This window comes from Anabrus simplex, chromosome 6 (assembly GCF_040414725.1).
Source record: "Anabrus simplex isolate iqAnaSimp1 chromosome 6, ASM4041472v1, whole genome shotgun sequence".
Lineage (NCBI taxonomy): Eukaryota > Metazoa > Arthropoda > Insecta > Orthoptera > Tettigoniidae > Anabrus > Anabrus simplex.
Window position 1 is genome coordinate 222,523,198 of NC_090270.1, and position 25,326 is coordinate 222,548,523.

General features: G+C 39.4%; 1 protein-coding gene across 3 annotated transcripts in view; it reads left to right on the plus strand.

The window, feature by feature from the left end:
• LOC136875673 (calcitonin gene-related peptide type 1 receptor) overlaps nt 1-23,839 on the plus strand; it is a 409,243-nt gene extending 385,404 nt beyond the window's left edge. For all 3 annotated transcript variants that reach the window (XM_067149225.2, XM_067149227.2, XM_067149226.2), the window contains exons 7-11: nt 13,659-13,815; nt 13,917-14,044; nt 16,125-16,213; nt 19,813-19,993; nt 22,986-23,839. In XM_067149225.2, coding sequence (XP_067005326.2) covers nt 13,659-13,815; nt 13,917-14,044; nt 16,125-16,213; nt 19,813-19,993; nt 22,986-23,096 — 666 coding nt within the window. In that variant the 3' untranslated portion in view covers nt 23,097-23,839. The remainder of the gene's footprint in view (nt 1-13,658; nt 13,816-13,916; nt 14,045-16,124; nt 16,214-19,812; nt 19,994-22,985) is intronic.
• The last annotated feature ends 1,487 nt before the right edge of the window (nt 23,840-25,326 follow it).

Consider the following 25,326-nt stretch of genomic DNA (forward strand, 5'->3'; position numbering starts at 1 on the left):
CACAATATTCATAACCCTACGGTCGACCGTTAATAAAGAAAATAATTATTTAGTTTTTTTTAAGGACTGAGTAAGGCTACGTAGATTAATGAAACACCTCATCAACTCATAAGGTTTCTTACAAACCAAAAGGTTTCCTTGACCAGTACCTAAGTTTTTCAAACATCTTTTCAACCTAAAAAAACAACCTTGGCACAAACAGTTTTTTGTTTTGTTTTAATTGATACAGAAAACCTTGTTTAGGATGTATCCAAACGAGCCCCTACAAGGATGGGTAGGTATCACGTACACTTTTCTCGAAATTAAAATAATAATAATAATAATAATAATAATAATAATAATAATAATAATAATAATAATAATAATAATAAGCTGCGCGACACCGGGAGGAAAAATGAGCAGAAGGAAAAATTAAAATGCCAAAGAAAAATAAAAGGGACCAAGGTAAACCGCCCACAAGGCAGAATTCATAACAGGCACATCAATACAAATCATCAATCCCATCACAACACATCAACAATCTTAGCATTGCCATGGCAACAACCAACAATGGGTCAAGGGAAGAAAGGGACCAATCACAGGCCACAAAACAACAATAGGCGAATGCTATCAAAGGACAAGAGAAAACCGGGCGCAGAAAACCACCCAAAACCAAGAAAAGAAAAATTTAGTTTAAAAATAAAATTAAATAGAGAAGCAAGAAAAGAAGAAAGAACCGGAACAGAATATACACGTAAACCCCACATCCCTGGAGCGACTCGCTTGGTAAATTATTCCAGTTAAATAATAGCCTTTTACCACAAAACGTTTAGGCCTAGAAAGCCATTAATAAACATCAAGTTTCCAATTTACGATTTCGAAGAATCCAAAAAATTCGTTCACATAGCACGCAAGTCCCTAGTTAACTGACGTAAATTACACATGCAATAAGTTCCATTTAACAAGCCCAAAAAAAATTTGAAATTCCACAAGGCAAGACTTAGTTTTTAGATGACGCCAAATTACATCGTGTCGCACACACTTTCTTCACATAGGGAAATTTTCAGGTCTTTCACAATAAATCAGTAAAAGTTTAGTTGGAACAACACTTACAGTTTCATCCAGATGAAGTTGTGAGGACGCTTCGGTAGTACATTTTACTTACGTATTTTGCATAAAATACAATTTCCAGGCGAAGAATATTAAACCAAAATAACTTCCAAGTTTCACCAGGGCAAAGCCCTACCAATGTAACCTTAACCAGGCTCGAACATTTTTGGAGAAATCATCTCGCTAGGGAGAGAGAAGCCCCACACATCCATCTCCTTCTTCTCACAAAACAGTAATGGCGTATTCTTCCCGAGATTCCACAGTCCACTGCCGCAGCGATCACATGTACACAGAGGGAGGGCCACCGAGTGGTAACGTAGTTCGCGAGGTAGTACATACCTACGCCACTAGAGTGCAGGAGAATACAGTAAGGCACAGACAGGACGTGCACACAGTCAGCTGGACAACAAATAACCTTTTCAGCGGAGAAGTTTCCAGCTTATAAGTTTTGAAAAGAAGGAATAACGAAGCGGCAAACCACTTTTAAGAACAGAGTTTTTCTACAGCCATGTGGCTAGTTCAAAAATATTTACCGAGAGGGAAAAATTGTTACGCAGGTAACAGTCTCCCTCCCCGAAACTTGACATGTACAGCACATGTTTACCATCATAAGGCGGTGGTCTTGAAGCAAACTAAGTTTTTGGTAGAATAGTCCGAATGTGAAAATGACCACCAATCGCCAGTCTCAGTTTATGCACCACCAGCAGTACGAGTCCAACAATCATCAAGAACCCGAACATATGTGATAAGAATAAAGAAACAGTACAGTTCACTTAGACGACACCAAATGTCTAGCCACTTTCAATAATAATGAAGTCCCATGCACCAAACTGTGCAACACACAAGACGCAAGCAAATTTATTAATGGTCCAGATCACAGGAGATACTTATCCTCCAGATTTCTTGCTAAACTTTAATGTGAACAATTAACTTCCGCAAGTTCGTATGCGTCATCTGATCGAAGGTTACGCTACCTTGTGGTACAAACACACCTTTAGGAAAAGTTCATAAATGTTTGCTTTTAGAACATTAGACCTTCTAGGTCTTAACTGCACTCGATCACATACCTATACTTAAATCACTACATGTTTGTCAAATTTGTAATTTTTTTATAGGACTTGCGTTAGATAAGAAACGCCTTCATTTGGTTTCCACCCTTTGGTTTGGATGGTAACGACAACCCCAAAAAAGGAAAAACGGCCACAAAGGGAAGGGAAGAGAGAAAACAACATTGGTGAGCGTAAAACACAATCACAAGGTCCAATCGGAAAATACTTAACCTAACCTTAAACTAGATTAACATGACTTAAGATTACGGTATGGCACAGGAACAGAATACGATAATTATTTAAACAATCCATACCCAAATACCTAATTACATTACATTTAAGGTATCATGCCAACTAAAATATATGGCCAAGGATACAATTTTCAATACACAAGGAAAACAATAACCTAGGAAACCAAGAATAGTTATCTCCACCAAACACCTTTCAATACATACAACCAACCCTACCAGGATGGCTACACAATAACGTGACCATCGACAAACAGAAACCAGGAGGCTAACGTTACATAGGGAAAAAACCTACAGACAAGCACCAAGTCAAGGATGCAGAATGATTCCCATAACAGAAATGCTAAGAGAAACTCCCGTCCATACATAATATTACGAAACCAAGACCCTGACCCAGGAAAAGGATGTTGAAAAACGTTACACAGAACTACAAGTTAATTAAGCTTACAACCTCCTTTTAGTATAATTTAAAACGGAATAGAACCACCAATCAGTGAGCCAATTAACAAGACTTAAACCCTTTAAGTACATGACCAAGGTCAAGAAATAAATTTTGCAATAAATCAATTTTAATTCCACGTATACATTCCATGCAAAACCCAAATAAACAAGAAACAGGACTGGATATAGTTTACCTTTTTTTTATATTACCATTAAGAGAAACTCCCAGAAATAGGATACTAGGTAAGGATCAAAATTCATGGGTTACAGTAAATAATTACTCAAGACAAGATGAATGTAGAGGCTGCAGTTGGAGACTTCAAGATCTTTCAGATGGAGGGTACGCGTATAGTTGGTCATCAGCAACGAGCCAAAAGCAACACCAAGCACAGAGTAATAGGAGGGTAGCAGAGGTTATGAAACACAATCTTTAACACCATGATGAACCGGGACAGAAATTGGCCGAAAGGAAATAGCAGTGTTACCCAATCTAAAATCATATTTCTCACAATGTTACCACACATACAAACATATACCTTAACAATGGGCGACTCAATCAATTAAAAGGTTCAATAAAGCACCTCAATTAAGCCAACGCCTTTGAATATGGGAGCACAGATCTGACAAGATTCCCTACCGGCTATCCACAAGAAATCTCGGACAAATCCGGACTAGAAATAAGTGATATCCATAGACTCACACTGTGGCCACTCAGTCACAGGTACCTCACTAAATATAGTACAAGGTAAATAAGATATGAAAGATAGGTCACGAACCAGGTAGCTGGAAAACACTCCAAATAACAGAGAAACAAGAAACACCACTAAACAACCCCATCACCAGATAGTGGGAAGGTTTCAATGCCGCCTATGAAGCACCAGCTGATCCCATACTCAACTGGCGCACCGTAGGACGACAAGATGATAAACGATAGGCAAGGTTTTCAAACACTCCAGAAGGAAAAGGACCAATAGGCTGGCAGGTTATTTCGAGAAGAACTTTATAGTACAGGATAATTGCATGATGACGTCAGATTACTAGGGTATGCAGAGAATTAAAATCAAAGAATAGACCAGATCATACAGAAATCACACTTTATATGCAAGCAGATAAGACACATCTACAGTGAGTTGTAAATCCATGCCAGAGTTTATTTCCCAATCTACGGGGACACAGGGTAAATTAAAGGCAACACCGCCCATACCGAAGCGCCATAACATGTAACCAATACTACACGACAACAATACAACTATAATGGACCACAACGGACATGCGTTAGCTAAAAAGGGAGGAAAACAGCAACTACCCTCAACAACATGTCGTGAAACCATCATTCCACCTCACAAGGTAAACCTAAAACCAAACCACGGTACCGTTTACAACATTACTACGTCAGGACCGAAACCAATACCTACTAGGCACGAAAGGAGACCGCACTCCTCAGGTTCAGGATCCATTAGTGCAATACGTGCAAAACACCATAATAACAAATAGACTGGGCAGGACGACATGGAGCTACAACTCGTTTAAATAACATACTACAAGAATAATACACCACATTAGATACTAAAACCAGGGAAGTAAGGACTTCAGAAGTGTGTAGAATTAATACCACCTGCAAGCAGAAATACAATAAGAAACCATTCAGTTAACCGCCACTACCAGGAAGGAAAACCAAAAGAAAATTTTACCAAATAAGGTTAGCTGGGGCAGGATTTTTCTCACCAGAAAACCATCGGTACAAGAATGATTAGGAATTGATAACTCAGTAAACCGGGAATTCACAACAGATAACAGAAATGCCCCAGAGAAGGACATCAGAGCACTCGCAACCTAGGGAACCGTGTCACCAGAAGTTGGAGACAGAAGGCAGTGAAGACTGTGAAGTCCATGCCGTAAAGACAAACAGCCAACCACCACCAATTCCGATTGACAGAGTTCCGCCATTGCCAATACCCACAGGGAAAACCAAACATACCCAACAGGACCTAACACCGGGTATATCCAGATCCTAGTCAATTTACACCAACAAGATAACCAAAAGATAATTCGTTTCAACAAATGCACACCAAACAATACCACAATTGGAATAGATAACCGAAATATTACCCGCAAGGAATCAGATAACAAGAACTAGGACCAAAAACTAGGACAGGGCAAGATAAATAAGGGTTAGGAGACTAACAGCTTTCCTACCGGATAAACAACAACGCACAGAGCAGAAATTGCCTACAATTTTCCAAAATGAGTACCAAACCAAGGCAACAGCAGTTCAAGAGCCAAAAAATAAATTTATGATCAAAATTTTGGAAACGTAAATGATCAGGATATAATCGAATTATCATAGACGGAGCTGACCTGCACCCAGACCCAAAGAGTAGTTGGATATTAACAATTAAGAAATTGGGTACAAATAGAGCAAGAGAAAGTACACACGCTTCTCGCAAACCACAATTACCTTTTCAAAATACAATGATTAGAACAAGTACACGCTAGAAAGTACTACATGGTCATGTCAAGAATCACCGGAGGCGTAAACGCAGCAGATAAGGTACCAAAAGCTTAAACACGAGGTAAAAATTCGCACCCTACTAAGCAACCATGTGTGACAGGAAAAGAAGTTAAGTACAATAAGCAATACCGAAAACTCCTCAAAATAAATATAGTACACGAGAAAAGGAAGAAAAAAATTACATGATTAAATTCACACCATACATAATAACCCACGTTGACCTATCAAATTTGCTCACTGAAAAGTAGCTCTCATCCGCAAATCCAAACATGCATTAACCTGTTTTAACTGGGATAAATGAACCCGTCTAATCCTCTTGGCGATGGGGTCACTCACCAGTACCGACACCGGAGATAAAAACTGTAAAATAGTACAGGGACCATGATACCGAGGAGCAAGTTTGGCTGAAAATTTGTTAATAGCCTTGCTAATGGGATAGGTCTTGACAAAAACTTGATCTACAACCTTCAGCCTAGGTGACTTTCTACCCTTGTTATACTTAACCCTGCCTTTCTCATAGGATACTGACAACTTCTTCTTGGCTTCATCCCAGATTTTCTGAACGTCATTTGGTTTAGACAAGTCTGGAAGAAGATCATCAATGCCCAGAACATTGGATATAGTGGAGTACGGGGTGTAGCATAACATAAGTGACATGGGGGTTTTACCATGAGTTTCGTGTGTGGCAGAATTGAAGGCATGAGCCAACCAGTGCAGGCAAGAGTCCCACTTGGATTGGTTATTGTGATGATATGCAATTAGAGCAGATTTGAGGTTCCTGTTCATTCTCTCGGCGTAAGAAGGGTTAGGATAGTATGGGGTAGTGGTTACATGGGAAATGCTCATCTCAAAAAGGTTCTTCTTAAACAAGTGACCGGTGAAAGCACTGGCATTGTCAGAAACCAGAAACTTGGTGGGCCGAAGGATGCGAAGATAGAATTAAGGCAACTTATAGTCGTACGAGCAGTCGTAGATCTAGTGGGGAAAATCCAAGAGAATCTAGAAAACGCATCAATAGCAACGAAGATATGAGTGTTTCCCAAGGTAGAGCGAGGGAGCGGACCTACAAAATCGATGAATAACCTTTCCATAGGACGAGAGGCTTGTGAGGAAGATAATAGACCCACATGGTTGTTCAAACTATGTTTACTGATAGAACAAATTTTACAGGACCTAATCATGTTTCGGATATCACCATCCATTCTTTTCCAAACGAAGATTTGTCTAATTTTCTGCCTAGTTTTAAAGGTGCCTAAATGGCCACCAATGGGACAAGAGTGATAGTACTTGAAGATGATTGGCACTAAAACCTTGGGAACAACAATTTTGAAATTAGCGTCCCTTCGACCTTTACAGCATAAGACACCCTTCACCAGATAATAAGGTTTGACCACAATTCCATCACTAATTTTGTCGATGATTTCTCTCAAATCAGGATCAGCCTTTTGATGATCTGCATACTCATGGTACAACAAAGGTAGATCCGAAAGAATGGCACCCACACTAGCAACATTAGTTTCATCATATTCTTCAATCTTAGATTTTTCATCAAGACCAAAACTCCCGTCAAACATTCTACTAAGGCTGTCAGCGATGACATTTTCCGACCCCCTAATATGCTTTACTTGAAAACTGAAGGCTGAGATCCTAAGCGCCCATCTAGTGATTCTGCCCGTTCTTTTGGGACGGTTCAAGACCCAAGACAGAACCTGATTATCTGTTTCTAGATCGAAATGTACATGTTCAATGAAAGGTCTGAATTTTTCAAGAGCAAACAGCACGGCCAAACATTCTAATTCATAGATGGAGTACTTACTCTCCAGATCATTGAGGATCCTAGACACATAGGCAACCGGTCTACGACCATCCTCATATTCCTGTAAGAGTACACCAGCAACTGCTTTTCCTGAGGCATCGGTTTGTACAATAAAGCGTTTACTAAAGTCGGGTATAGCCAACACAGGAGCATTTGACAAGGCAAGCTTCAGGGTCTCAAAGGCTTCTTGCTGGGAGGGGCCCCAGATGAACTTGACATCATTACGTCTGAGATGATTTAGAGGAGCTGCTATCTCTGCAAAATTTGGAATGAACTTCCTGAAGAAGTTCACCATGCCCACGAACCGTGCGATGCCTTTGACATCTTTAGGGGGTTGAAAGTCCCTAATAGCCTGAGTTCTAGAGTGGTCGATGGAGACACCATCAGAGGAAACCACATGTCCAAGGAAAGACATACTCGGCTTAGCAAACGCTACCTTAGACAACTTAACAGTTAGTCCAGCTTTTCTTAAGCGATCCAGGACTTTTCTAACGTGTTCGACATGTTCTTCAAAGGAATTTGAGAACATTACAAGGTCGTCAAGGTAATGAAAGACGAACTTGAATTTAATACCAGAGAGTATCGAATCTAACAGCCTCGTAAGAACGGCCGCACCACAAGAGATTCCGAACGGGGGCCTCAGAAATCCAATCAGTAATGAAAGCAGTCAGTGGAATGGATGACTTAGACAACGGGACTTGGTAATACGCCTGATTGAGATCTAACACAGTGAAAAACTTGGCTTCTGAGAATCACTCAAAACAAGTGTGCAAATCGGGTAAAGGGATTGATTGCAAGATGATCTTGCGGTTTAAAGCCCTGTAGTCGATTACAGCACGATAGCCCCCAGAGGGTTTAGGTACTAGAAAAACTGGAGATGCGTAAGGAGAAGTGGACGGTCTAATGACCCCATCGGCAAGCATCTGATCAATAATCTTTTTGAGTTCTAACATCTTAGGTGGTGAAAGACGGTAAGGAGGAGATCTAACAGGGGTGTTATCAGATAGCTCAATCTGATACTCAAGAACATCAGTAACTCCTAACTTGCTAGTGAACACATCGGGAAATTGATGGCACAAGTCACGCACACGATTAGCTTGCTGATAATCCAAATGACTAAGATCCAACTGATCTATTTCGTTGTTCTCCCTAGGTAGCGGCCTACCTACACAAGAAACCTGAAGGTACCCAAAGGAGCATCAATAATATCAAATTTACAATTTGGGGAAAATTTAAAGTGAAATTTTCTAGCCTGGAGGTCCAAAATTAAACCAGTTCTTGACAAGAAGTCCGTACCTAAAATCATGCTACACGCTAGCTTTGGAGTTACCAAGCAAAGAACCTTCCAAGTAAAATTACCAATACGCAATTTCACATCAACGGACCCTAAAATTTTCATATTATCCTTATTAGCCGTGACACATGCAACATTGACCTTCTTCAACTCAGACAGTTTACAAGGGGACCTCATTTCATCATACTAATTAGCATCAATTAAGGTGACGACGCTACCCGAGTCCATAAGAGCAACAATGGGTTCATTATTCAGTTCCACCTTCGCGAAGGTACTTTTAGACTCAACCAAAGCAGAGATCTTATTACATTCCTGCGGGCAAATAACCTTTTAAGAATCCACGTAAAATTCTGGCGCAAGCGATTCACCAGAATTACCATTAGGTCTTAGTCATTGACTGCGTTTTCGGAACGAAGCAGGGCAATTATTTTTAAGGTGTTGCCTCGAGCCGTACAAATAACAACAAGGACCAGAGCCACGCTTGACTGAGGGGCAAGCATTCCTAAGGTCATCACGTGACCCGCAAATATAACATTTTTTTGGAATTCCACTACCCCTAGTTTGAGGCGAAACAGGGTTCACAGTAGGAGGAGGGTGGCAGATAGGTCTTGCTGCATCCCCGTGCTTTACATCTTCAGCAAAGGTACACGCAGCTTCTAATTCAAGAAAATTAGTCGGACTCTTCGTGAGGGAGAGGTAGGATCGATAGGCAGGGGAAATACCTTTCAGAATACGGGCCACCATTTCCTCTTCTGGCACCGAAATTCGAAATACCTTGCAATAAAACTGCAAGTCTAGTACATAGTTTAAAAGATTTTCATGGAGCAATTGAGTCCGAAAGCAATACTGAGGAATCAAACTTTGCAATGCTAAGGAAGGAATAAATTTAGATAACACAAGTTCATGAAATTCCATAATCGTTAAATTATTTGAAATTGCTTCAGAGATTTCACGTTTCAAAATTCCCTCACAATGAGAGAATGGGGCTCGGAAAATTCCTAAGTCATCAACAGAATACACACTACCCGACTCTGTCATTTCTACCAGGAACCTCAGAAACCTGGTACTTTCTTCAATAGAATTGACGGAGAAATTTTTAACTCCGTTGAAAATATCCTTTAGTGAAGAGTGAGAAGGGGCACAATCTAAACGGGCTAACAGATTCTCAAGAACAGGGGAGACTGCACAACATGAAGCTTGATTATTAAGTGAGGCATCAGCATGACTAGAAGCTTTGTTAGAATTAGGAAATGAGGAGGTTTCCCTCTGAACAACCGATAAATTCTCCATATCCTTACTTGCTAGCATTATGTCTAGTTCAGCAGAAATACTAGAAGCAATGGTTAACAGCTTAGTACTTTCAGAAACAAGACTGGGTTGGGGACACGTAGTAATCAAATCTTGGATGCGACCTAAATAATGCCACACCCTAGCCTTAAGTCTGTTAATCTGCCCCTTAGTGGGGGAAGTTTCAATGAATTCTTGTCTGACAATCTCAATTTCGGTAAGAGAACCGGTACTTAAATTTAGGGACTCACCAAAGTTGCAGCACATCTTTACAGATTCTAGATTAATAGGAACCTGGACATGCGATGTCAGCAAAGCAGCGCCCTCAGCAACAGTGTTAGCAGGCTTGATACCCCTGATAGTGAGTTCATAAACTAGCTCTGATTTCCTGAGCTGGTATGGGAACAGCACAGCCCTCGCCATAGTTGATGTACATGAAACAATAAATTAACAAATTAATCAAATAAAAGCGTTCCTTTCACAGGAAGATACTTTACAAGTTTCAGTTTTTACTCTCTTTGAATCCTCAAATAATTTAATATTTCCCCCATGACCAGGTTTTTTAAAGGGACAATGCAAAAACCCAGGTAGTTGGCACAAACAAAATAGATAAGCTTAATGAAAGGGAGATTAAAGCATATAGTACACAGTGCAAAATAAATTTAATGAGGATACAACAGACCTACGGGTAGATCCAAGCAAGAGGCACACAAATCAATTAACCACGCTCTGCTACCACGAACTGAAGCACTTAGAGCAATTAAAGCCGCAATTACCCCAAGTGACAGCACCAAAGGTCTGACCATGCACCCAAGGCACGGTTCAGATACATGGAAACGTGCTAGACTAACACTTTAAAAAGGAAGAAAGGCACTTACCATAAGAAAAGAACAGAGCCCCCAGAGGAGCGGATAAAGTGCACCTGGTCATATCAAATTATCACCCCTTTAAAGGAAAACACCAACACCTTGGGGAACAAAGAGATATTTAATCAGCAAAATTAAGTAATTAACAAAATTGAAAGGAATATCCTCGCTGAAAAAATAAAATTAAATATAAAAACTTAAAACTCAAACCAAAACCCTACGGTCGACCGTTAATAAAGAAAATATTTATTTAGTTTTTTTAAGGACTTAGTAAGGCTACGTAGATTAATGAAACACCTCATCAACTCATAAGGTTTCTTACAAACCAAAAGGTTTCCTTGACCAGTACCTAAGTTTTCAAACATCTTTTCAACCTAGAAAAACAACCTTGGCAGAAACAGTTTTTTTTGTTTTAATTGATACATAAAACCTTGTTTAGGATGTATCCAAACGAGCCCCTACAAGGATGGGTAGGTATCACGTACACTTTTCTCGAAATTAAAATAATAATAATAATAATAATAATAATAATAATAATAATAAGCTGCGCGACACCGGGAGGAAAAATGAGCGGAAGGAAAAATTAAAATGCCAAAGAAAAATAAAAGGGACCAAGGTAAACCGCCCACAAGGCAGAATTCATAACAGGCACATCAATACAAATCATCAATCCCATCACAACACATCAACAATCTTAGCATTGCCATGGCAACAACCAACAATGGGTCAAGGGAAGGATGGGACCAATCACAGGCCACAAAACAACAATAGGCGAATGCTATCAAAGGACAAGAGAAAACTTGGCGCAGAAAACCACCCAAAAACCAAGAAAAGAAAAATTTAGTTTAAAAATAAAATTAAATAGAGAAGCAAGAAAAGAAGAAAGAACCGGAACAGAATATACACGTAAACCCCACATCCCTGGAGCGACTCGCTTGGTAAATTATTCCAGTTAAATAATAGCCTTTTACCACAAAACGTTTAGGCCTAGAAAGCCATTAATAAACATCAAGTTTCCAATTTACGATTTCGAAGAATCCAAAAAATTCGTTCACATAGCACGCAAGTCCCTAGTTAACTGACGTAAATTACACGTGCAATAAGTTCCATTTAACAAGCCCAAAAAAAATCTGAAATTCCACAAGGCAAGACTTAGTTTTTAGATGACGCCAAATTACATCGTGTCGCACACACTTTCTTCACATAGGGAAATTTTCAGGTCTTTCACAATAAATCAGTAAAAGTTTAGTTGGAACAACACTTACAGTTTCATCCAGATGAAGTTGTGAGGACGCTTCGGTAGTACATTTTACTTACGTATTTTGCATAAAATACAATTTCCAGGCGAAGAATATTAAACCAAAATAACTTCCAGTTTTCACCAGGGCAAAGCCCTACCAATGTAACCTTAACCAGGCTCGAACATTTTTGGAGAAATCATCTCGCTAGGGAGAGAGAAGCCCCACACATCCATCTCCTTCTTCTCACAAAACAGTAATGGCGTATTCTTCCCGAGATTCCACAGTCCACTGCCGCAGCGATCACATGTACACAGAGGGAGGGCCACCGAGTGGTAACGTAGTTCGCGAGGTAGTACATACCTACGCCACTAGAGTGCAGGAGGATACAGTAAGACACAGACAGGACGTGCACACAGTCAACTGGACAACAAATAACCTTTTCAGTGAAGAAGTTTCCAGCTTATAAGTTTTGAAAAGAAGGAATAACGAAGCGGCGAACCACTTTTAAGAACAAAGTTTTTCTACAGCCATGTGGCTAGTTCAAAAATATTTACCGAGAGGGAAAATTTGTTACGCAGATAACATTTCACAGAGAGTAATCGTTCTATTTCATACAAACACGTGTAGCATTCGTATGAAGGTAAGTCGCTGTACTTGATTCATTTATTTTTCAGTGTGTCACAGAACACTATATCACACCGGCTTGCCTAAAGAGGTTAACGATGCAAATAGGAACATTTACACACCTACAACGGAAAGTACAATTTAGAAGAGCTGGAAGAATTAGGTTAAATGGTAGAGGCACTTGGCACTATAAGTAGTGTTTTTTCTATGAATTTCTGGAACAGATTCGGCTTACAGAAGTTCAGAATGAAACTTTTGGTAATCGCCACTTTACAAGGATCTTCGTGTATTTTAAAATAGCCTCTGTATTCACAGTAGTTGCCTTTGCTGGCAGGACCTAGTGTTTACAGTGCACTATGTCTTCTGGTATAGGCTAGAGCAATTTTGTTACTTTCATTGATCTGTCTCAGTCTTATCCTTGGCTTTGACAATATGAAAGTGACTGAGGTATGAGCGATGCTAGTAATGCCATTCCTTCTGCAGCCAGTCCCTGCTATGAATGGTGTGAAAATGTTGCTCATAGGGTCAGTTGGTGCATGCATTTCAGTGGGCTTGGCAGACTGATATGTAATAGTAACTTCTGGCTCGGTGAGGAAAGCAACGGGAAACTACCTCACTCCTCATTTCCCTAGTACGCCTCTTCAGTGATGCCTAGGCCATCTATGACAGCTGATGGCAGAGCTGTTGAGGATCCAACCAGCCTCAGGGCTGAAGACTGAACATACATACATTCACAGTAGTTTCCTTTATAGTCTCGTTAATGTCCTAATAACGACTTTTTCTTTTTCTTTTTTTTTATACTTCCAAATGTTTAATGCTGTAGACTATATAGTGTGTTATTAATCTTTGAATTTTTAGAGTTATTTGTCAGATGATGTTAATATTCAAATTTAATTTTATTGTTTTGTTATGTAGAAAAAATGTTGTCCTTGTGGCAATCCAGACTTTCTGGAAAGTCATTGAGTTTCTCAATATATATACAGTACACTATATATTATATTCTGTGAGACATGATGGCTAAGTACATTGATACCAGCATTCCACCAGATCGATTGTGGTTTGAATATTGTCGAACGTAGGTGGGTTTCTATATTAACAATCACGTAAAACTACAAACTTTCTTGCTTTAATGTTGTTAACTGTAGACAGAATACATTAAATCCTCACACATCTCTCTTCTGTTCCCTACAGAACGGCGTGGAATGCCGGCTACTACTCGCGGTCACCAAATACCTGCGCAGTTCGAACTACATGTGGATGTTTTGTGAAGGTTTCCACCTGCATCGCTTAATTTCTGTAGCATTTGCGTCAGAAGGAAGCTTTTTGATCTTTTATTTGATAGGATGGGGTGAGTACATGTTACAATCCTAGAGAAATAGACACATGAATGACACGTTGATATCACTCAACGCAAGAACGAAAATCCTGAAGTCAATCTCTCTGTTTTAGGTATTCCCATTGTGCCAACTACAATCTACGTGATTCTGAGAATCTTGTATCATGACAGCGCCTGCTGGATGGAGGAAAATCCTTATTATGAATGGATTCTTCTTGTACCAAATCTCCTCAGTCTATTGGTAAGTCTTTAAAGTACTACCCCCGAGTACTGGTACCCTTAAGCAGGGTAAATCCGAAAAGAGACAAAAGAGAAATTAGATGTGGTATCAGAATGATATAATTTCGACAAGGGTGAGGCAAGGAAGAGTCCGTCGCTTTTGTGGTATTTTCTGGGCGCGATATTTTTGCTTTCAGTGATAAACACGAAATGTGATAATGATACCCCAAGAAGTACGTACGTTTAGAAAAACATGAAATCACGAAATTTCTCCGAATTTATGAGCACATTTCTTAGCAATAAATGTGACATTTCCTTTTTTTTTCAGAGAAATTGTAAAAATATTTACAATCGGCCGTAGCCGTGTTGAAACACCGTATCCCGTGAGATCTCCGAAGTTACGCAACATTGGGCGTGGTCAAGATTTGGACGGGTTGCCACGCGCTGTTGGTGGGGGTAAGAGAATGGAGGAACGGAAAGGAACTGGCCACCCTACCGTACGTAAACTCCGGCTCAGGCACACCTCTGCGGAGGTTCGGACCTGCCTTCGGGCAGAATACACCCTTACTTTACCTTACCTTACCTTACCTTACCTTACCTTACCAAAGATTCGGGCTTGGGTATCGGGTCACGGGCGACAAGTTTCATACGTCTCATCACAGAAAAAGCAGCATAACATTGCCGAAGTAAGCTGTAAAAAAACAGGATTAGTACAAGAGAAAATGCAATAAAGGGACAAAGATACACGAAGGAAATATTTGTTATGCTGTTGTCCGAAGAGAGTCAGGCTTATGGAGCAGCGGATGTTTCACCGTCCGTATATTAAACTATTTCAAGACTGACTAGTAGGCACCAGGGGACAGGCAGATGTATTCAGGCTTCGGAGTCGGTCCGTGAAGAGAAATTGCAATCATCTGAAGTTGGGTGGGATTCTTCTTATGCTAGTATTTGTTTTCACAAGGCCAATTTCCGGACGTTGGGTTGCAGTACAATCATCTCTGTTAAAGCTGTATAGTATCTTTGTACTGCCTACTCAGCAAAGTCATGTTCAGCACTGCTCTGCCTGTGACCGACAAAGTTTATCAAGAATTTGGAATACAGTCGAAAACAAACAGCCTTTATAATCGTACATTTCGAAAATTTCATATTCAGATACATTACTCTCAGTCCATGGCTAAATGGTTTGCGTGCTGGACTTTGGTTCAGGGGTTCCGGGTTCGATTCCCGACCGGCTCGGGGATTTTAACCTTCATTGGTTAATTCCGATGGCTCGTGGGCCGGATGTGTGCGCCATCTTCACCATTAGAAATCATCATAGAATAAATATGTTACTTTCACTGACCTGTCTCAGACTCAGCCTTGGCTTTGATGATATGAAATTGACTGAGGCATGAGCGATGCTCGCAATGTCATTCCGTACGCAGCCAGTCCCTGTTGTGAATGGTGTGAAAATGTCGCTGATAGGGTCGGTTGGTGCAGGGATTTCAGTGGGCTTGGCAGGCTGATATGTAACAGCAACTTATGGTGCGGTGAGGAAAGCAACAGGAAACTACCTCACTCCTCATTTCCCTACTATGCCTCTTCAGTGACGCCCAGGCCATCTATAACAGCTGTTGGCAGAACTGTTGATCACACCAGCCTTCAGGCTGAATTCCAAACATCATAGGTACCGTAGGGCCTCATCCTCATAGACCCGCAGAACTTTTTCGGAGGCCACAAACCATTAAAAAATACAGAAATAGTTCAGAATCCATAGAACTGTAGACAATAGCCTGACTCCATATATAGTAGATTCAAACCATAGAAACACGCAATAGAAAATACATCCTTCCACATAGGGTTGGCATCTGGGAAGGCCTGGGCTTAATCTACATGTTCCGATCCCAGAAAATGGTGGGAAGGGCCAGGAAGAAGAAGTATAAATGAACTACTTCCACATAACGAATGACTCAAGTGACTTCTAAAGGAAGTAATAGGAGCATAAGCTACTATAGTAACAAGACATTTGTTATGAATCTAAAACAATAAATCATTATAAATAGGGACTTGTTTCCAGAATTATGGAAATATTTACAATACCACTTTGTTTTCCCATATTCCAGGTCAACATGGTTCTTCTAACAGACATTGTAAGAATTATGGTGACTGTAGCAAGAAGGTCTGTCCATCACCAGGAAGCACCAAACTACAGGTAATTATAACTTTCTGCTGCTGATAACACTTCAGTTAGGCCTTTGAATACTTTATGACATCATACTAATAAAGAAACTTCTTTACCTAATGAAATGGTAATAAACATCGTCTAGTTTTCTTGTTTTAGAATATTACTAACTATCGCATCTGTCTTCGACACCCCAAATTGGCAGGTTCGATCCTGGTTCAGTCTGGTGGTATTGGAAAGTGCTCAAGTACGTCAGCCTCGTGTCGGTATATTTATTGGCACGTAAAAGAACTCTTGTAGGACTAAATTCCGGCACCTCGGCGTCTCCATAAACCGTCAAAGTACTTAGTGGAACATAAAACCATTATTATTATTATTATTATTATTATTATTATTATTATTATTATTATTATTATTATTATTATCTTCGACAGGACAGTCATGTAAGCAGTTCGAATAAATTATGAAAAAGAGCCATTAACAAAATCGAATAAACTTTCTTCAACTTATCCCAATTTTGATGTAGTCAATTGAGCCACCCAGGATCATTTTGGTTTTGACAGGCGGTTTAAGGCTGGATGCCTTTCCTGGCACCACGTGATTTTTTTATATAAAAATCTCAACCCAGTATCGATCAGGATTCAAACCTTAGCCGTCCAGGTGGGAAGCTAGCAGCTAAGCCACTACACTAATCATGTCCCCCACCTAAATCGAATGTTGCCGTTTTTCTAAAAATGCGATCAAATGAAAAGCGGCACAGCGAACAGTAGCCTACTACGCTTGCCATATACCAGTGCGAAGTTCAGTAATGGATAAACTATCAATCAATCAATACTGATCTGCAGGTGGCGGATTCCCTATCTGTTGTTTTCTTAGCCTTTTCTTAAATGATTGCAAAGAAATTGAAAATTCATTGAACATCTCCCTTGGTAAGTTATTCCAATCCCTAACTCCCCTTCCTATAAATGAACATTTACCCCACTTTGTCCTCTTGAATTCCAGCTTTATCTTCATATTGTGATCTTTCCTACTTTTAAAAACACCACTCGAACTTATTCGTATACTGATGTCATTCCGCGCCATGCCTCCCTCCACTGACAGCTCGGAACATACCATTTAGTCGAGCAGCTCGTCTCCATTCTCCTAAGTCTTCCCAGCCCAAACTTTGCAACATTTTTGTAACGCTACTCTTTTGTCGGAAATCACCCAGAACAAGTCGAGCTGCTTTTATTTGGATTTTTTTCCAGCTCTTAAATCAAGTAATCCTGGTGAGGGTCCCATACATTGGAACCATACTCTAGTTAGGGTCTTACCAGAGATTTATATGCCCTCTACTTTACATCCTTAACCGCAACCCCTAAATATCCTCATACCCATGTGCAGGGATCTGTACCCTTTATTTACAATCATATTATGTGATTTCCCCAATGAAGAACTTTCCTTTTTTTTTTTTTTTTTTTTTTTTTTTTTGCTAGTGGCTTTACATCGCGCCGACACAGACAGGTCTTATGGCGATGATGGGATAGGAAAGGCCTGGGAGTGGGAAGGAAGTGGCCGTGACCTTAATTAAGGTACAGCCCCAGCATTTGCCTGGTGTGAAAATGGGAAACCACGGAAAACCATCTTCAGGGCTGCCGACAGTGGGATTCGAACCCACTATCTCCCGGATGCAAGCTCACAGTCGCGCGCCCGTAACCGTACGGCCAACTCGCCCGGTATTCCTTATATTAACACCTGGGTACTTAGAATGATCCCCGAGAGAAGTCCTGATTTTGGCGACGGTAAGAACTCGCAAGGCAGAATATTTTATATGTCCTCATGAATATGATGATAAAGATGTTGATTCCCATAAGGAACCTGAAATATTTGTTCCGAATGAATGTTTGAAAATGAGACAAATTCTTTCATAGTGCATTGGCACTGCCGGTGGCTCCAAGTAGCCTACACAGTGGCCTCCACGGTATGCACTAGCCATGCGTCTTGGTAGGTGTGCTATTCACCAAGTGATGAGTCAAACTTAGCACACTGGGGCAAAACGCTGACAACCAGGAATGACTTAGCTTGAAAATTTATAATGTCCAATAACGGACCAGCTATATTGGTACCGGTATTTCTCGTGAATGTGTCGAGTTGATCATGCAGTTCTGCATAGTGCTGACCTTAACTATAGAAACAGGTCATTTTGCTGCGGACTTGAGGGTCATACTGCTGATGATCAATTTTGACGAGTGACGTCTTCCAGATCGTGTACGTAAGTCTAGCTTATTCTCATCGATCGGCCCTGCACAGTTAGACTTAGTCTTTCCAATTATTTTAGAAGCAGCTGTATCGACATAGTCTACAAATTCGTTCCAGAGATGTATAGCAGTTGACTGTGTTCGATGGTGTGCATACAAAGTGTGCCTGCAAACTCACTAATGCGGTTGTACAATTTCCACCTCTTGATAAGTTGACGTCCGATCGAGCGTGGCCAGGATCCAGCAGCCATTGCCATTCCGAATGTCAAAATTGTGACAATGTGATTGTCTATCCCTCATCGATCGTTCATGACCGTTGATAACTCAACAAATGAACATGTGTTCATCCATAGGGACGGATTCTAGGTGTGTGTGGATGGTCTCCTATAGCTCTTGTTTCCCATCGTCCTGACAGCCTGCCTGAGTTGGGTAGTCTGCCTCCACACAGGTGGTAGTGGCGTTGAAGATCATCGTGATGGAGAGCAGCTAGTTACTGATACAGCTAAGATTTTTATTGTCATATTATTACTCCATTAACATTCAGTTCCTTAGCTGAATGGTCGATGTTCTGATCTTCGGACTGCCGAGTTCCATGTTCGACTAAGGTCTGAATCATGGGATTTTAATCATGTATGTTTAATTCCTGAGGCTCGGGGATAGGATGTTTGTTCTGTCCTTAACATTCCAAAAATTAACTCACCAAATATTGTACTTCCCTCCATTACAGTGGCTAATGGTTCATTTTTTTCATGCTGCCACGCCTCATCAAAGGGTCTGTCCAAGAATGTTTGCACCAGGCTGTAATAAATAATATAAAAAATCCATGGTGCAACAGCCAAGATGACTGCTGCCAGGCCAGATGACCTACAGATACTGGAGTACTATGCGGTCAGCGTAACAACATCGTAATAGGGTTCATTGACTCTCGTATCAAACAGGTTCTTGTTTGTTCTTACTAGGTTGGATAGCTCTCAGTCCACAATTGAAATCCTAGGACTGGGCAGAGATTGAAATGGTGCCTCTAGATAAAAGGCAGACAAGCTACCCCTACACTACAGGACATTACACCAGCCAATAATAGACAAACAAATTAAATTAAAACCTTACTAATACCTGATGTTCAAACAGAAAAAAATACCATTTAGTAGCTCAAGAACACAGCGTGCATATTGCTCTCTCTCTCTCTCTCTCTCTATCTATCTTTCTCTCTCTCTCACACACACACACTCACACACAAAAAAATCCTCAAGAACTATGGTTGTTTCTGATTATGGTTAAATTCACATGCAGGTTTTTCTTTGTTTCTGTTTTTCATCCTTCATATGTGCTGCAATTAGCTATCTGACTCTGAGCTGAAAGCTTGTTACAAGAATATTGTGTTCTCTGATGCAGGAAGACAGTAAGAGCAACATTGGTGCTGGTCCCTTTGTTTGGTGTCAACTTCGTACTCACACTGTATCGACCTGATCCAAGATTCTGCATATGGCGCGAGGTTTACCTCTATGCAGACCACTTACTGGATGGTCTACAAGGAGCACTCGTTTCTCTAAACTTCTGCTTCTTCAACTCAGAGGTAAGTAACAATTATTGTCTCGATTACTGTAGCCAGTGAGATAATGGGCTGACTCTTATGGCAGCTATATGTCTCCTTCATATATAGTTGCTGTTGCAACTTATAAAGATCAGGAAAGCAATATCTGCAAAATTAAACACCTGAATGAGATCAACCTTAAACAATGGGCCTTCTGACTAGTCTCTGCATCATCACTTCTTTATATCAGCTCTTGAGCAGAGAAGTTTCTTAGAAAGTTCTGTAGTCACTTCTAGTGTTTTAAATACGTTCTGTTCCACTGCTAGTTATTATGATGTGCAGAGCTTGGGAAAATACCATAAATAACAGCTTGAAAAATAGCGATGATGATGATGATGATGATGATGATGATGATGATCTTACTGATAATAATGACAGTGCTGAAAACTATGTGGATGAAGGGAGCTCCAGAAGTTGTAGTTCAGAAGATGAGGTAGATAAAGGAAGTTCTGAAAGCAGTAAATATGTAAGGACATTAAGGAAGTAGTCACAAAGAATCATACGCAACGTCCATGAATATTTTAGAAGTAGCCATGATACAGTTGGGAGAAAGTGACATCGAGGGCAAAGACCAAGAATAATGTTAGTGCTGTGGATCGAGGAATAGATTAAGATACAGAAACTGCATGCCTTAGATTGCTTATTAATGTGTTATACCTTGGTAATCAAAGTAAACACGACAACAGCCTTGTCCAAAAAAATCTGACATTTGTGTGTTTAACATGCTAGATAATTCTCAAGATGTTTCTGTAACAATGAAAACCAGGAATTGCCAAAATTAAGATTTTGAGTTAGGTGCCAAGTTTGTTTGCTTTTAAAACAAACCATGTTTTGCTAGAATACCGTACTGAATGTCATATTTTTATTCATTGCAAGTAATTGCAAGTTCTTTTCTCACAAAAGTATGAGATGTGTATCTAAAACATAAAGGATCAAGCGAGGCACAGTCATGTAACTGCATTCAGTATTTGTCGATATGAATTATCGTAATCACGAAAGTGCCAATATGTCATGAAAAAGAATCTCATTATGCAGATTAAAATGATGCCAGATGGTTGTGGTGTTCTGTCAATAACATCCATAATTGGAATCTATTGACCACAAATTCTATGAAACGAGGCACGGAAAAATAGAATTAGATTCTATACATTACAGAATCAAAAAGAAGTCCAAGAATGTCAGTTTTTTTTTTTTTTTGTGCCTGAGGGGTGGACACAAATAATTTAAAGATGCCAGTACAATCCTTGCCCATTTCTTATGTGTTTCTCTCGCTGGTTGCATTACTCCGGTCTACCAAATAGATTACAAAGAACCACTATCATAAGGAGAAAAACTGGTCAACCCCCAACATCGCAAACACTAACAAAACCATATGATGGAAAATTCTAAAAGTCTGCTCCAAAATATGTATAATAAATTGATGATTCTATGAGAGCATCTTGCATTTTGCAAAAGAATGAAGAGTGATGAAGGTGGTGATGTCCTGCCTGAACTAGACAATGATCAGAGGATGAATTGGTTTCACTTTGAGCAATATTGTAGTAATTTCTGCAGTATATTAATACCAATATGTTCTTTGGATTGTTTATATAATTTGTCCAGTTCCTCAACAATAAAATTTATCCATCCTTATTATGTGTACCTACTGAAAAAAAGTTTAGAACCTATGTTGTTATATGTTAAAAACATGAATGTGTTGAGAAAATCAATTGTGATGGTACAGAAATGATTTACCAAATATGTGGTGTACAGTGGTCAATCAATCGATCAATCAATCAATCAATCAATCAATCAATCAATCAATCACCACTGATCTCCATTTAGGGCAGTCTCCCAAATGGCAGATCCTTATCAGTTGTTTACTAAGTGTTTTCTTAAATTATTTCAAAGAAGTTGGAAATTTATTAATATCTCCTTTAGTAAATTATTCCAGTCCCTAACTCCTCTTCTTATAAACGAATATCTGCCCCAATTTTTCTCCTCATTTCTAACTTTATATTTATATATATTATGACCTTTCTTACTTTTGAAAACACTACTCAACTTTATATATCTACTAATGTCATTCCACACCATTTCTCCATTGACAGCTTGGAACATACTGCTCAGTCAAACAACTTGTCTTCTTATTCCCAAATGTTACAAAGGAATGAAGATTGATGAAGGTGTCATGCCTGAACCAGACAATGATCAGAGGATGAAATGGTTTCATTTGGAGCAACATTGTGGTGATTTCTGCAGTATTTTCTGGAACATTTTTGTAACACTACTTTTTTGTCAAAAATCATCCAGAACAAGTCGTGCTGTTTTCTTTGGAATTTTCCCGTTTCTCGAATCAAGTAATCCTGGTGAGGGTCCTATATACTGGAACCATACTCTAATTGTGGTCTTACCAGCGACTTATATATCCTCTCCTTTACATCCTTACTACAATCCCTAGATACTTTCATAAGCACATGACGAGACCTGTAACCTTTATTTACAATCCCATTTATGCGGTTACCCCAATAAGAATCTTTCCTTACCCATATTAACACCTACATACTTTCACCCTATCAACACAGTAATTAAAACTAAAAGGATGTTTGCTCTTGGTGAAACATACAATTTTTCACCCCATTTACCATCATACCATTGTCTGCTGTCCATTTCACAAATATGTTGAGATCTTTCTGCAGTCGTATATTTATTACTTTAACATCATCTGCAAAAAAGCCTTATCTCTGACTCCAGTTCTTTACTAATATTATTTATATATACAGTATGGTCATAGACATTTTTAAACACTTATATGACACCCCCAACAGGAGAAGAGGGTGCTGGTTCAAAATATTGAATTTTAAATTGACTTACCGTACTTAAAATGCATGTTTTCTCAAAGGTAGTAAAATTCATATTCATGGTTCTAGAACAGGGGGATAATATGATGTATATTTATCAAATCACTAACTAGAGTCATTTTTACCTGTTTCAGGTGCACTCGGTGATGAAACGTTCATACCGTACTCTCATTGACAGGTATCATCCAGGTCTACATAGCTCCAGAGGTTCGCATTCTTTTATGACAATGCAAACCACATTTTGAGGTACAAGTGTCAGATTCAACTAACAGAATCAGCAGCACCAAAATGTTACAAAAGGTGGAAAAAAACTGTCAAGAAGGTGACAGCATGAGTGACATTGCATTCCTGTAAGAAACCCATGTTCAGTCTTCAGATAAATAAACATGGGTATAGAACTGCATATTGAACAGCATCTTGAAAACTCAAGGATATTTTCAAGATCTAGGTACAACAAATTGAACAATCTTAATATTACTTCAGAAACTGTGATCATTCCAGCCACAAATATTGCACTTGAAGACAACAAGATTCCTGCTTGAAGCTGTTGTACATGGTGACATTTACAATTTACAAATATAAGATTGTGTTAATATAATGAAGATGTTCTGTGTTCTATTTTTATGCAGTTAAAAAAACCAATATTTAGACAAGTAGATATTGCATTTATGAGGATTGCATGACAATGAACTATATATTTCTCATTGCAAAATTCCAGCATACCACTAATTGTTTGTTTAACGAAAAGCTGTGAAAGAAGGTATTAGCCGTAGTGATCCCTTTTCAGCATATCTAGAATTGATTGCTGTTTTTTTTATGTCCTCCTTGCAGCTATCTGTTGCAGGGTTGTTTAAAAAAAACAATGAATAGCACTGTATATCATCAAAAATTAATTGTACATTTATATGTTAATTGGATAGATTAATGAAAATAAATTTTGTCCATGCATTGGCCTACAAATGTTGCAGAAATCTATTTTTAATAATAATGATTTATTTCTTTAATTTTTTTATAATACCATAATATTCCTTATATATTTGGCATACTTGACAATGAGCAAAGTTCTCCAACAAATACCAAAGGTGTATGAGTTGTAATAAAAATAATGCTCTACAATTTGGCTTCAGAGGTTGGGTATACTGTATCATGGCTGAACACACCCTAGACAATTTCATTTCCTGTATCTACATCACAGACCTGCATGAAGATACAAGCTGCTATCTTCACTGAACTCTAAAGTCTTTCAGTTTCCCAGATAATTCTCTGTTTAATCCTCTGGAGAGTGTGTTGTAACATAAGCAGAATTCTGGTCAGAGACATAATGTCAGTAGTTCTTCTGCAAATGAAGTATTTCCTCACATCTGTGTTGATATTCCAGGTGCTTCATTGGCTATGATTTGTGCTGTGGAATCCATGCAGTCTTGTTACTGATGAGGATGACCTTGAAATGTATCAGCCTTGACAGGAATTTAGAAATTCATGAATATTGAATTTTCATGACCGCATTGTAATCAAAACCGACTTTCAACCTATTAGGTCGCATTACGTACATTTAGTACGTGTTAAAGACATGTTAAGTACAGAACCAAAATGGCCAACCGGACACCAGTGGGATCCGACGCGAAATCGGGAGGTTGTGGGTTCAGATCCCACTGGTGTCCGGTTGGCCATTTTTGTTCTGTACTTAACATCCATTCAACACGTACTAAATGTACGTAACACGACCTAATAGGTTGAAAGTCGGTTTCCATTAGAAATTCATAAATGCATGACTGATATGAACCTTCCTTACAAGTCTGTGAATATTGAATTGACCACTCTTGCTAACATCAACACTCCACAGGATTGCCAAAAGTCCGTTATTTTTTTCATTTTGTTTTACGTCGCACCAACACAGATAGGTCTTATGGCAACAATGCGATAGTAAATGGCTAGGAATGGAAAGGAAGCGGCCGTGGCCTTAATTAAGGTACAGTCCCAGTATTGCCAGGCCTGAAAATGGGAAACTATAGATAACCACCTTCAGGGCTGCCGACAGTGGGGTTCGAACACACTATCTCCCAGATGCAAGCTCACAGCTGCACGCACCTAATCGCAAAGCCAACTTGCCCGGTGTCTGTTTTTTTTTTAGGGCATTGCCTGGTCACCAGTTACAAGTTTAAACCGGATCCCAAATTTCCGGTTAGGACAAGAATTTTTTTCAGATGTGAAATGAAGTTTATATAAAACTAGCTGATGTACTTACCCGTGCTTCGCTACGGAATTCTATTGTATACAGAATTCTAGGTTAGGTACTGTACACGTTGTGAGTAAAATTGTAATACCGTATTTACTCGAATAATACCCGCATATTTTTTTAGAAAATTGAGGCACGAAATTGGGGTGCGAGTTTTATTTGGGTCAATGTTGGCATTTTTTTTTTCAAAATCAACCTCACTAAAGTTATGGTGCGGGGGTTGTTCGGTGGCGGGGATT